Source organism: Poecilia formosa, unplaced genomic scaffold, assembly GCF_000485575.1.
Source record: "Poecilia formosa unplaced genomic scaffold, Poecilia_formosa-5.1.2 Scaffold66, whole genome shotgun sequence".
NCBI classification, from domain to species: domain Eukaryota; kingdom Metazoa; phylum Chordata; class Actinopteri; order Cyprinodontiformes; family Poeciliidae; genus Poecilia; species Poecilia formosa.
Window position 1 is genome coordinate 215,172 of NW_006800005.1, and position 13,220 is coordinate 228,391.

Here is a 13,220-nt window from a genome sequence, read left to right on the forward strand (position 1 = left end):
GTTATATATATATGTTATATATTTATATGTTATATATATATGTATATTGCTGATTGAAAGTGTATTATTGAGAGAGAAACTCAAAAAGGTATTTGATATTAACTTGAAAAACAAATGTACGAGTATTCTTACGCCTTTGAATGTTTTTTTTGTATTTTGCAACCACAAAGTTCACACAGCACACGAGTCGAGAAGCTTAAAGCAGGATTATGAAACAGCAGTCCAACCTCTGAGAATCTTAATGACCATTATTCAGTTCTATCAACTGAAAAGTGCGGCAAACACATCAATCTATCGAGATGTGAAGGGAGACGATAAATCAGAGAAGCAGACTAAAGGTCAGCCATTGGCCTAAGAGTGTAAGTCACTCGGCCAGAGCCACATTAAAATGGTTGACAATTCAGGTCAGAGCTCAAAAGGCCCAGTCAAAGTCCAGACCTAAATCCAATTAAGAATCCGGAACATTGATCTTTATAGATTAGCTAAAATATCTGGCAGCGCTTTATTTGACAGGGTGTGCATAAGACTGACATGACACTGTCATGAACGTGAAATAACACCTTTCATAAACATGAAGGAGTTTTTAATGTTTACAACTGCTGTCATGAAGTGTCATTTGGTAAATAATGACACGATGCAAAATTTACAATTTGAAGGGACATTTAATACAAATTTTAATACAATTTTGTATTAAAAGTGTCATTATTTGCCAAATAATGCAAAATTGACACTTTCAATGGATTTTTAATGCAACTTTACATTAAGGTGTCACTACTTACTGAATGACGCTTCTTGATAACAGTTGTAAACGTTCATAAAGACTCCTTTATGGTCATAACAGGTGTTACGTTAATGACAGCACACCCCACCGAATATCTGTTTATAGGCGTCCCAAGCTGGTGCAGACAGAAGTATTATGTAAAATCAAATTATAATGTTATTCCTCATCATAAACATACATGGAGTGTCGCTTTGATTCTTACATGCATGTTTGAGAAATCCCTTAATATCCATGACAACCACATTCAGAGGATCCTAAATGCTCATTTTCATAAAGTGCCTCCTATTTCCATAAAACTGCTTTTTGGAGCCGACGTCTCCAGCTCAGTTCCTACAGACTAGCGGCAGCAGCAACTAGCAAACACTCATTATAGGATCTACTTCTATCCGGGAGGATTTCCATACCAAACGGTGTAATGGTGGCTTCCTGAAGGTGGAGCATCGGTGAGAGCTGGGGCTTCTTAAAGAGACAGAGGCCTAATTTCAAGGCATCAAATCGTAATGTCAAAATTTATTTTGAATTCAGTTTGACATGCAGACATTTCAACAAGTGAATGTTGATTGTACTACTTGGAAAATACTTTAACCACCACGAGTCCTTTCCCTTTCCCTTCCCACATACAATCATGCACTACCTTGTGTTGGTCTACCACTTAAAAAATGGTGATGTTACCCTTAAAAAAACAACAACAAAAAAAACAGTGAGACTTACACAGACATGAATGATTTTATAGCAACGCTTCGACATGCAGAAAATCTCTGATCCTGCTCAGATCTGTCACATTTCCGGCCTCAACCTACTTCCCCTTCTTCGCTTTCAGCTGAGCGGGTCACCAGGTGATGGATGGCTCTTCCACAATCTCCTGTCCTCCTCCCCCCCTTGGGCTCACTTTGACACCCCACTACCATCCCCATCGCCTCCTCCACTCCCACACCAATCTTTTTCCTCCCCGGTTCTTTGTCACTCTTTTTCTCCTGTCCTTTTCCTCAGTAACTGGTAAAAATAGAGCTTCATAAATCATGCATTTTTTTCTCACAGCAGTGAGAGAGAGAGAGAGAGAAAAAAAATGGGAAGGAAAAGAAATAAATGAGGGGATGAAGGAGTGGGAGAAAAAGATGTTGAGGAGGGGAGAGAGAGAGAGACGGGTAGTGGACGGAATAAGAAAAACTCCAGGGGAGAGGAGGGAAGCTGACAGGGGAATAGATTGGAGCGGTCGGCCTCTCGGCTGCCCTCGCCGAGCCTCTTAATGTCGGCTGATTTACCCGGGAGTTGCACTGGATGGAGGGACTCAATGTTAACACGCCAGAGAGCAGGGCAGGACCAACCGTGAGTGGTCGTCTCGCCTGCGGAGCTGCTTGTTCCAAACCCGCAGAGGAGATGTCTTCCTCTGCATCTCAAGGACTCTCTTATTCAGAAACTCAACCTGTCCGCCTCCTGAAGCGGCGGGGGCCTCGGTCCCACTTCAGGGTGTGTTAAGTGGGAGACGGAAACGACAACCACATGAGACTTGGAATCGCAGAGCACCGCAAAACGAGGCCGCGATGCGTTCAAGATGTTGGCGGCGTGCGACCGAGTCGCTCTGAAAACGCTGCGGGTCTCTCCTGGTCTCTTCAGACGCTCCGCTGATTCATTTCATCCCCTCCCACAAGCATTTTAGAAGAGTGTGGAAAATGGATTACATGCTGCTTAAATTGCTGTTATTCACACTGCGGTTGTGTGCTGTAACACACAAGGTTCCCATGTCACGTCAGTCCAAAATGCGGAATCACTGATGCTATAGGATTTGTCTTAAACAGTAGAAAAATAAGACAAACAACCAAAAGCAGATTTGATTAAAGGGCCATATAATGTGTTACTAAGGCACATAGTGCCATTTTGTAACCAAGTTACCTTCGGTTGTTATAAAATATTCTATATATCAAATATGACTTAAAATAACTTTGACTTTGCAGTTTGACGCTTTGAAATTGAGTCCCTGTCTCTTTAAGAAGCTCCTCCTCATTCTGAAACCCCGCCTTCTGGAAGTCATCACAACATTCCTCCATCAAGCGTTTAATGTTGTTTGTTTTTTTTTACCAGCGTTTCACTGAAAAGCAGTTTGTAGACCTCCCGCCTCACTGGAGGTCTGCAGCTCCGAGGAGGAGCTTTGTGGAAAGCGGCACCTCTTTCAAACCCGACTGGCTGCCATGGCGATTAAAGAATCTCTCAAGCATGCATTAAAGAATCAAGTCAACACTCCAGGTTTGTTTTTGATGAGGGAATAACATTATAACATAACACCACCTCTTCAAAATAATATGAAACATATAATTGGATCAATCATATTTGTAGGTAGAAGAAGTGCCACGACGTTTGGGTGTGTGTCGATCATTTCCTTGTGGCTTATTTACGTTCATGCTGTATTGCCGTACTCCATTCTCTGTGTTCAGTATTGCTCAAATCTGTTGCCGAATAAGTTCACTGCTGCACACTTAGCCTCTTAATTAATTATTGTGTTTTGTTCCTTGGACGTCCGTGTTTATTTCTCTTAGATTATGGTCAGGCGTTTTCCCCTCGGTTCGTAGTTTCAGTTCAGCTCGCTCCGTTTTAATCAGCCGCCCTCCCTCAGGTTCCCCCAGCCACAGTTGTACCACTTTCCATCTGATTAGTTCCTCTGGTTCCTTTGTCATTTCCACCCATGCCTCAGCACATAAACCCCCCGTTTTTTTTGTTTGTTTTTTTTTTTATCGTTCATGGCTGGATTCTTCCGTTCTCCATTCGCTACCTGCATTCCTCATCTCCTCATTTCTCTCATTTTTCGTAAGGTTTTATTATTTTTTATTGAAGCACACCGGAGTTTGTCCACGGTTTTTCAGGGAAGTTGTTTTTTTTTCACCTAAGAAGCAATATACTTGTAGATGTAGCACTGAAATAGAAAAGCAACAAACACAACAGCCATGACAACACGCTGACGAATCTGTCATTCAATAAAGTCGTACTTCTTTAAGAAGGAAGGCTGTCGCACGTGCTAGCAGTGATTTAAAAGGAATAAAAAGAATAAATAAGTGCCGGTACTTAGCGTCGAGCAAACATGGGACAGAAACATGAATGATATATTTATATAGATCTGTCTATTGATCTGGGGATCAATAGTTGCTTTGTACGGAAATGACAAAGAATAAAGAGAACAAAGCCGGTTCTTAATCATATCCACATGAACCGAGTTCAAAGTGTCACTTTAAGCCTCTTGGCGTTAACGTGGACATGAAAACCAACACAGAAAAAATAAAGATACAAAACAAAAGGTTTCCTTAAAAACGTAGAGAAACATGTAGGGAAGCTTGTGGCTGTAAAACAAGAGAGGATCCTGGGGAAAGATGAGCCATTTCATAGGATCCCTACATCATGGAAACCTGAGTTTGGTCGCTAATTTATGTCTCTGCCTGTATCTCAAGATATTGTGCATTCCTTCATACAATCACAACAAGTGTAAACATGTAATATAATAAAGTTTGTCACGTGGCTCAACGTAACCCGTGTGTGGGGTAAGTTGCGGGGTAAATGTATTTTATTTGTTGTAACACAGTTTATTAGTACAATTACTTTTTAAAAAATTGTTAGAAATTACTGCTAAACTGTACCTTTTAGTAAATGACGACACCACTAGCATGTTTTTAGTGGACCTGGAAAGAACCTGGAAGAAAAACCTGAAACCTTCCTCCAGAATCATAAAATCTTTCCGAGCACAACTGATATATTAAACAAATTAAAAATATCTGGTCTAAACATGATTCTTATAAAAGTTATGGTTCATTTTCAAGAGTGAAACATTTTTTTTTAAAATAAACATCTAAAACACTTTACCTCTGAGGTTCTTACATTTACAAAACTTTATTAAATGCCTTCCTCTTAACTATTGGGTCACATGATCAATGTTTTAATATTTTTAATATAGTTTTCATTATGTTGGCTCATTTTCTTTCCAATTAGGCCTGGCCTCATCCAACCCACGGCACTTTAGCAATATTATTATGTTATATTAATATAATACTAGCTCTAATTTTATCTTTGGTTAAATAAAATACAAAACTACATGCAAAGGTGCAAATAAATAGTTCATAAATGTAGCTTTTGACATGTTTAATATGTGTGGCAGCCATATTGGATAATCAAACAGGGGTTTCTCTCCAACTGAATTCTGACTTCAGGGTTTGAGTTTTTCTCACCGGAAACTTGGAAAATTTAAAATTGTTCATTCGGGGGAGTGGCGCCCCCTGCTGGTTTGTTAAGTCGCTTCGGTAAACCTCAAGCCAGCTCTGGCTGCAGTACCAACATTAGCTTCTACATAACAAGCAAAATAAAAAAGTGGAGATTCATTTTCATCTGTTTTGTTGTCATTTCTGTCCTTGAACTGAACAGAGCTGCCGATAGCATGTTTTGCTAGCACCTTTGCTTAATGAAAATCTCATTTTTAAAATAAAGCTGCTGCTAATGTAAAGTTGTGATTTCCCTCAGCCACCACAAGAGGGTGAGCTGTAGTTCCTCTACCTTTTCTTTCTTTTTAACAAAACTACATTCCTCCACTGCTACAAACCGCTAATAAAACAAAAAAACAAAGAGTGACGTTTCTGTAAGAGCTTGTTTACATATCCGCAGGTCCTCGTCATCTTCAGGTTTGCTCAGATCGTCTCGATGAACAGGTCGACTGCGGTGAAACATCCAGGTGTGGTCGAATTTTGGCTCATCTCCTGCGGCTCGGTGAGGCAAAATTAGCCAGCAGGAAAACAACGCCTCTGTCCCCTCGAATGACACCAAGTGGTTACATTCAAACCTCAAACAGGAAGCAGACAGACTCCACAAACGAAACGTGAAGTCCGCCGCGCAGTCGAACAGACGCGCACGTCAAACTGGTTTAAATTTAAATGAGAGTCCCAAACAGCAGGCTAAACAGCCCCGCCATGGTCTGCTACTCACAGATACAAGCGCTCCCTCCTGCTGCAGAGTAAGTGAGGTCAACCTGTGTGTTAATAAATGATGGCTTCTGAGTGGAAACCTGGCCACCGCGGGGATTCGGGGCGCGAGAGTGAAAAGTTCAGCAAATATACAGGAGCGAGGAGCACATCCAAGCTCTGCGGCTCCAGAAGGAAACAAGGCCCTTCATATTTTATGAGCTCGCCTCTCCGCCTTCGCATGAGGGCTGCGAACTACGCTGAGAGTTTTATCACACTGCACATTACGGGTCACTGCCGCTTATGAGTAACAGACAGATTTGAACAAGACATGCTGGGAGAACTTGTCTGTAGAAACAACTAGAGGGATTCTTTTTTTTTTATCTTTTACCTGTTTTTTATGGTTCTTTCATGTGTTTTTACATCTCAAAGGCTTAGGTGTGGTAATGTAACGCGTTGCAAATACTTTATATATGTTGGATAAACTAAAGATGCGTCTGATCAATGCTGCGGGGACGAGCAGCCGTCGGGTTATGAACATGTTTTAAGTGATTTCTTCGTCTGGTTCTCTTCTGCAGAGATTTAGGGTGTTTTCACTCCTTACGGTCCAGTAGGCTCAGTTTAATTCTGGACCAAAATTGCAACGTTTGTTACATTTTTAGTTGGTGCGATTTGCTTTCACAATGCACTGTGTCAGACAATCCAAACTAATTTAAAAACCTGTTCCCCTCCTCGCCTGCGCTGCATCAAGAACCACTGAAGGAAATGACAAGAAAACCTCAGAAGAAGTGCAACTTCCTTCTTCACAGAACGTAAAACAGAAGTGGAGTATTGTCAGATTTTAGTGGTTGTAGGATTTCTCTAATGTCTTTGGTGAAAGACCAAGAGCCATTTCTCCTGTTAGCGATACAAAGAGCTAATGTTTGTTTTAGCTGTATCAACCCAACTGAAACAAAGCTGTTATAGCGGTTTCCGCTCCCAAAGCGGTTTCCGCTTTAGGACCAGAGTTCCCTTCAATTTAACCGAGACCAAGCATTGTAGGCGGACCAGAGTTCACTTTTTGGTTCACATCAGAGTTTGATTGCACATTCACACCGTCCCAAACAAACCAGACTTTCTATTTCTAGGCAAGTGAACTAGAGTTTGATTAAAACAGACCAAACAGGGCTGGTGCGAATCCACCCTTAGAGTCAGTTTGCCAAATATCTCCTTAAACCTGACGGCATTTCCTTGTTTTGAAAGACGCCGATATTTGCCCCCTGTTCTTTCCACTTTCATCGATTGTCTTGGGGAAATGCTCACACCCGGCAGCACTGCTGCTCCGATTACTGTAATTCTCTTCTCTGTGGTTTGCCACACAAAAGCTATTAATAAGCTTCTATTAGCTCAGGCTACCACTGCTCGCAAGTTCACCAGAACACCAACTAATGAGCACGTTGCATGTTTACTATCTTCTCTCCAAAATGCTCCTGGATCACAACCCATCCTGAATTATGATTCCCGAAACTCTCTCTCTATTCCTCCACGTATTTTACTACCACATAACTTTAAATGACTTGGATCCTAATCATGCATAAGTAGTTTTTTTTCTTTTTGTCACTCTATTTGTATTTGTTTATCTTTGATTATGAGTGACAAGAAATTGAGTTTTGATTTGAAACAACCGATTTTTCCATCCATCGGCTCCGTTGTGCGATCAGCCGGTTAGAAATACCTAAAATCAGATCTTTTTCCGATCAATGAATGCGTAGATTGATAATCCCGACTGCTCCCAGGCTGCAAAACCAGCGAAACTTTTCAAAGGGGACACTGCCACTTTAAACTTATTTCAATGTCAATTACGTTTTTAAACTGAACTTTGCTCTATATGTACAGATTTGTCAGTGCTTCATTTAGGTGCTAGCTGTGCTAACTATGCTAACTTCTATTACTCTGTTCTTCATGTTTGTGTTAACTCTTACACATTCTAAAACTACAATACAAGTAATGAATAATGATCAAGCACATCAGGAAGACTGGAGAAAAAGATTTTCAAAACGGCTAATTATAGTTCTCAAATATGACTATGATGATTACTGTGCCTTATCTGGTTCTTCAATTACTTATCATCGAATGTGGGTTAATTTTCTAGTCATATTCCTATTGATGTTTATGTTGTAATGAAACCGTGTCAAAGGAGAATTTCTTTCTCATCTGGTACAGACAATAAAGCGTATCTATCTACTGGAGAAGCAGTAGATCTGATTTTCTGCATAAATAATTGAATGGCTAAGGCAAGTGTAAAAACAAAGCTGAATGAATAAAATTAGCAACATTACACTGACCAAGTAAAAATATTCTGTTGCTTCATTAAAAAGGCTTAAAAAGCCTTCCCCATGGAAACCAGTTCTGACAGCTTCAGGTCCTTTTGTAAATTATTTCAGTAAAAGAGCAGCTGCATATTTGAAAGAACCTCTTTCTAGTTTGGTTCAGACTGAACTCTGGCTCGTATAAACACACATGAAAAAAGTCTACAGACACACAAAGATGGATATTTAGCTGCGGCATACAGAGATTTGTAAAGTGCGTCATTTCCACAGCTAGCAATGCCAGCTAGCAATAGCACAGTGATGGTTAAGTGCCGGTCTGGTTCAAACAGCAGTTCACTATAAACAAAGAAAAATGCAAAATGCTAATCTGGAGAGAGAAAAAAGGTACTTCAGCTGTGTTTCCCCCAGAAATCCTGCTGAGCGCGGTGCTCAGGATGTTAGGGCAGTCATTTATCCAGCTGCCAGTCGTGTTTTTGTCTTAAATTTTTTTTAAAGTTGACAGGAAAAATTCACCTGATAGCTATGCATTATTGGAAGATTGCAAGATTAATGCCTAAACACAAACGATAAAAATCTATAAAAACTGCAGCAATTACAAAAAACTAAGATACATTAACAATGCCAAGCCTGGTGGGGGCCAAAAGAGACAAACGATAAAAACATGTCAACTTAAAAAAGGACAATTTATATGGACCTAATGTCAAGCTCTGAGCAACTCCAGTGCATGATGGGAGTGACTCACCGTATTTGACCTGATAAAGTGGAAACTAACTTGCTGGCCAGCCAGTGGGATGCAGTGTGTTATCCAGAGTGGTGTGGTCAACCGTGTCAAACGCTTTCATAAAAAACCAAATGAGGAACACGGCAACATTTCTTTCAATCTGTGGCTTCAACAATGCCATCTATCACATAAAAGCAGCACGTATTTAGTTATGTTGTTGTCAAAGCCCTTGATTGAGTAAAGAAAAGTATTTCTGTCTGTTTTGATTGGAAGGGCTTTAGAAAACCTGTGTAGCATTGTTATTATTATTGAATTATATTTCTAGAGTCGCTTTGAAGTAGCTAGCGCTTTTACCTTGTAGCAGGTCCTTTGTTCAAGTCTTGATTGCCTTCAGGTGTGTGTGTGTATGTGTGTGTTCATGGTTGTTAGTACTGTTTGTATCTGTGCTGTCTGGTGTCCCTGACTGCTGGTGTCTGTCTTCAGAGGGATACTGGACTGTCAAGGTCACCACTGCCACCCAGCAAGGGTCGGATGGGAATAGAAATTGAATGTATAGAATAACATTCTGGGGTTTCAGCAAACAGAACAAACCTATTGGTGCACAGATTACTGATCTGTAAGAAGCCTGATCTGCCGATACCAACGTTGGCCAATTCTGAATTTTTTGTCTGAAATGTTGTTAAATATACAAAGTTACTGAGTTGTCCACAGTGAGGTGACTGTTGTTAACTACAAATGTGCAGATATTAGCTGATGCACCGGTCTGTCAGTCGACCATCTCTCCTGGCAGAGCAGAAGAGGACAGTGGTTGAGTTGTAGATAAGATCGGCTTCAGAGTATCGGGCCGATCACAGATTTCCCAAAATTGAGGAAATTCTGGTGCACCCCCACTAACCGAGGCTGAATCCATCACTGTGACACACATTTGGTTTTCAAACCCCGGTTTATAATGAGCCCAAGTATTTTCAGCGGTTGACGTTATAACAAAAGCCAGAAGAACAGTTAAGTTTTGAGGATAATGTTGATGTAAATGAGAACCTGTGGGAATGTCCCTCCTAGTCAGAGCTGCTGTCAGTGTGACGGCTCACTAGTGTGTGTTGGTGAATGATGCTCACCAGGGCGCTGAGCCGGCTGCGGGCGTTCACAGCCTGCTTCAGAGCCAGCTTAATCAGCGACGGCAGCCTGAGAACGACGGCCTCCATATCCTGCTCCCCTCTCATGCCCCCTGCCAGCTTCCCCAGTCCGTCAATGTAGCTCCTCCAGTGGGGCTGAACCTCGGCGGCGCCCCCCAGGCAGCCCTGCATCGCCGTCTGGCAGAAGCCTCTGCAGGCTGGCGGGCTGAGCATGCCCTGGCAGTGCGGGCAGTACCACAGCCTCAGCAGGGCCCGGCCGCAGTCCCTGCTGGGCCGCAGATGGTCCGTGGTGTTGACCACCTCTATGCCCAGGTTGAGCGCCTGCAGGAAGACCCTTGTGGCCAGGAGGGAGCGAGACAGCCGGGTCATGATCAGCTTGGGGTAAGGCCCAAACGCTCCGGAGTCCTTCCAGGCTCCCCGCACGCACTCCTCGGACGCGGCGGACGCACCGCTACCCAGCAGCCGGCGGTACATGAGGGGAAAGAGTTTGCCGAAGAACGCCGCCACCATGTGGTCCACCGTGGAGTCGGAGCCGAGGATGTAGAGCGACATGTCCAGGAAGAGCTGCCCCACGGAGCTCTGGGCTCCAGGGACAAGAGCCGGGAACTCCGACTTCAGCACGGTCAGGGTGGAGTTACGGCCGTGACGCAGCACCAGGTCGAAGGCCTCTGCAAGGAAACGACAGAGCACAATGAGAACCAGTCAAATGAGGCGAAGCCAATTATCATCCACGTGGTAAATTAACGCACCCCAAGTGTTTACAGACGCTGTGTCGAACTGTCAGAAATACAGGTTATAAAATATAAAACACAGTTAAATGCTTCTCCCTCCTCAACAACCACACACTCTCCCAACTCTTATTCGATTTACCCGTTTTTTTCTTCATCCACTGTTTTCTCTTAAGGGATTATTTCTACATGTCCAGATGAAAAAAAGAAATAAAAAAAAGAAGGAAAAAAACTCTGCACTAATGCATGACAACTTGAAACAAGTAGGCAACAGCACCCTCAAAGAAAGTCTGTGCGAAAGAAAAAGCATTTAGGTCGATAAATTTGTTTAGCAGTGAAGAGTTTCTTTGAGGAGAGAGAGGCATACAGAACAACTGAGGAGTTGCATTGTCGATGCGCAGAAAGGAAAAAAAAAAATAGTAATAATAATCAGCGCCATTTCCAGTCACAAAGAGAAGCCTTATCAACAACGTGGCACGAGACGTTGCCATCGACCCGGTGGCGCGGCGACCGAGGGCCCAACAACAGAGAGGATTTAAAGCTCCATTACTGAACCTAGCAGGGGAGCTGAGAGTCGGTGAAATGAAGCTTTGGACCGGAGAATGGCTGCAGACGCCTGAAATCCCATTTACGCCACAGCGAGGCCACTTAATCACTTTGTCGAAAGTGGCGGCTGCCAAACTGCTCTTTGAGGACGGAAACACTGGTTGAAGTGACGTTTAGACGGACTCGGGTTTTGTGCTTGCCGTTTCATCTCTCTCATTTGGTTTTCCTGCCTGGACAGTTTCATTTCTTTCTTGTCAGGCTTCTCTGGGGTCGAACGAGGCTCGTCGGCAGAGTTTTAGGTCTCTGGGGGTAAAAAAAAAAACAAACCCCGAGAAACAATCCGACAGCTCTCTTTGTTGGTGGAGTTATGTTGAACTTGTAATGTGTTTTTTCTTTTTTGGCTTGAAAGTTCAAAGACATCTGAAATTAATATCAGTTTTTCATTATGGAAGTGGAAATTTCATTTAACTCCGAAGTTACAGGGTTGATATCACAAATAAACTCTGGGAAGAAGAAGGGAAATGTTGTCTCTAGCTTTTGGTTTTGCTACGTTTTGGACTCAAAACAGAGACAGGAGAGGCAGAGCGACAGAAAAACGAAGATCGGTCACCACTCCTCTTCTGTCTGCCTGCTCAGAGTCATTACCTCTAAAGGTCTTTTCAGTTCTTGGAATGGTTTTCTGTATTTGGACTGAGGTGGTGATCCACCTTCGTATTGATCAGGTTATGTGTTTTAAATCGGTTAATCAGCTGCAACGGCACAAGGTCCAAAGAGACTTATCGGATCTTCGTCCATCCATCCATTATCTAACGCGCCAATGCTGGCAAGGTCGCAGAGGGGGCTGGCGCCTCCCTCCACTAGTCATCGGGTCATCGATTTGTTGGACGTCTGAAAGAAAAATCGGCCCACAGCACCACAGGTCCTCCGCTACATTTACCAGAGAGCGCTAGGAGGGCGAAGTTACACATTTTTGTTTGTTTCACATCACATGAGATATTTGGTTGCAGAGAAGCTCGATCTTACACGCATGTCGAGCTACTGCACACCTGCTGTACGTTTTAGAGGCATTGGGAGACATAATAATAATAGTGAATAATTTTGCACTATGTCATACACATTTTGATCACCAGGTTGTAACAGAAATAGATTTTTAAAAATCTATTTCTGTTGCTAAAAACACAACTGAAACCTAAACAATATCCCTAACAACAACAAAAATAATGAAATTTCTTAACATCAAGGCTGGTTGAACCTGAAAGTGAAACTCAAGGCATTCATGACTGGGATTAATCTGCCTCATAGATATAACCTCTAGAGTACGGGGCCCCCTAGAGGACATGGGGAAATTTTCTTCTTTTGCGTTCCCTCACAATAAGTAAATACACCCTGGTCTATTTTCTATATAGTCACAAGTTTAAAATATATACATATTTAAAGAGCCTCAGTGAAAATCCTAACCCTACATATTATTAACTCTTTGGTACAAAAAACTGATTGGAAATCAATTTATTGACTGCATGTTTGTGTTTTTTGTGTCAGGTTGAGGTGGAACTGCACATGAAAAACCTTATATTAAAGCAGAAAGTATGATGTCCACCATAAGAAAGACTTTCAGTATTCAATGATGCCGCATAAACTGATCAGTATGTTATTGTGAGGTAACACAAAAGAAAAAAAAAAGTCTGTTTTGGCAGTCACAACACAGAAATTTAATGGATTTGGGTTTTTTGGGGGGGCATTGCCATGAAAAAAACATAAAAATGAAACATAAAATGAGACCGTGATGGAAAAGTAATGCTCCCAGACACGATGCATCAGGCCTCTGTGAAGTCCATCTCATTGGTATCAGTTCACGCAAACTTTTAAGAATAGACGCAGACGTATCACACACACATCATACACGTTTGGTTCTCACTGACACACACCGATAAGCAAAAGATCCCCCATTTTAAGTGCAACGTTTAATTTCCCCCAGTTGCAGGTTTGCTTGTACGTGCTCCTAAGAAAGACTGAAACCTCGTCTCAACTCGAGAAGGTAAAGGAGAGACTGGGAGGATGTTTGGCAGCAGCTCAC

General features: G+C 42.2%; 1 protein-coding gene across 1 annotated transcript in view; it reads right to left on the reverse strand.

The window, feature by feature from the left end:
* The window catches only part of gpc3 (glypican 3), a 199,814-nt gene that overhangs the window by 105,789 nt on the left and 80,805 nt on the right, over positions 1-13,220 (reverse strand). The window contains exon 3 of the mRNA XM_007554826.2: positions 9,855-10,540. Within this exon, the coding sequence (XP_007554888.1) occupies positions 9,855-10,540 (686 nt within the window). The remainder of the gene's footprint in view (positions 1-9,854; positions 10,541-13,220) is intronic.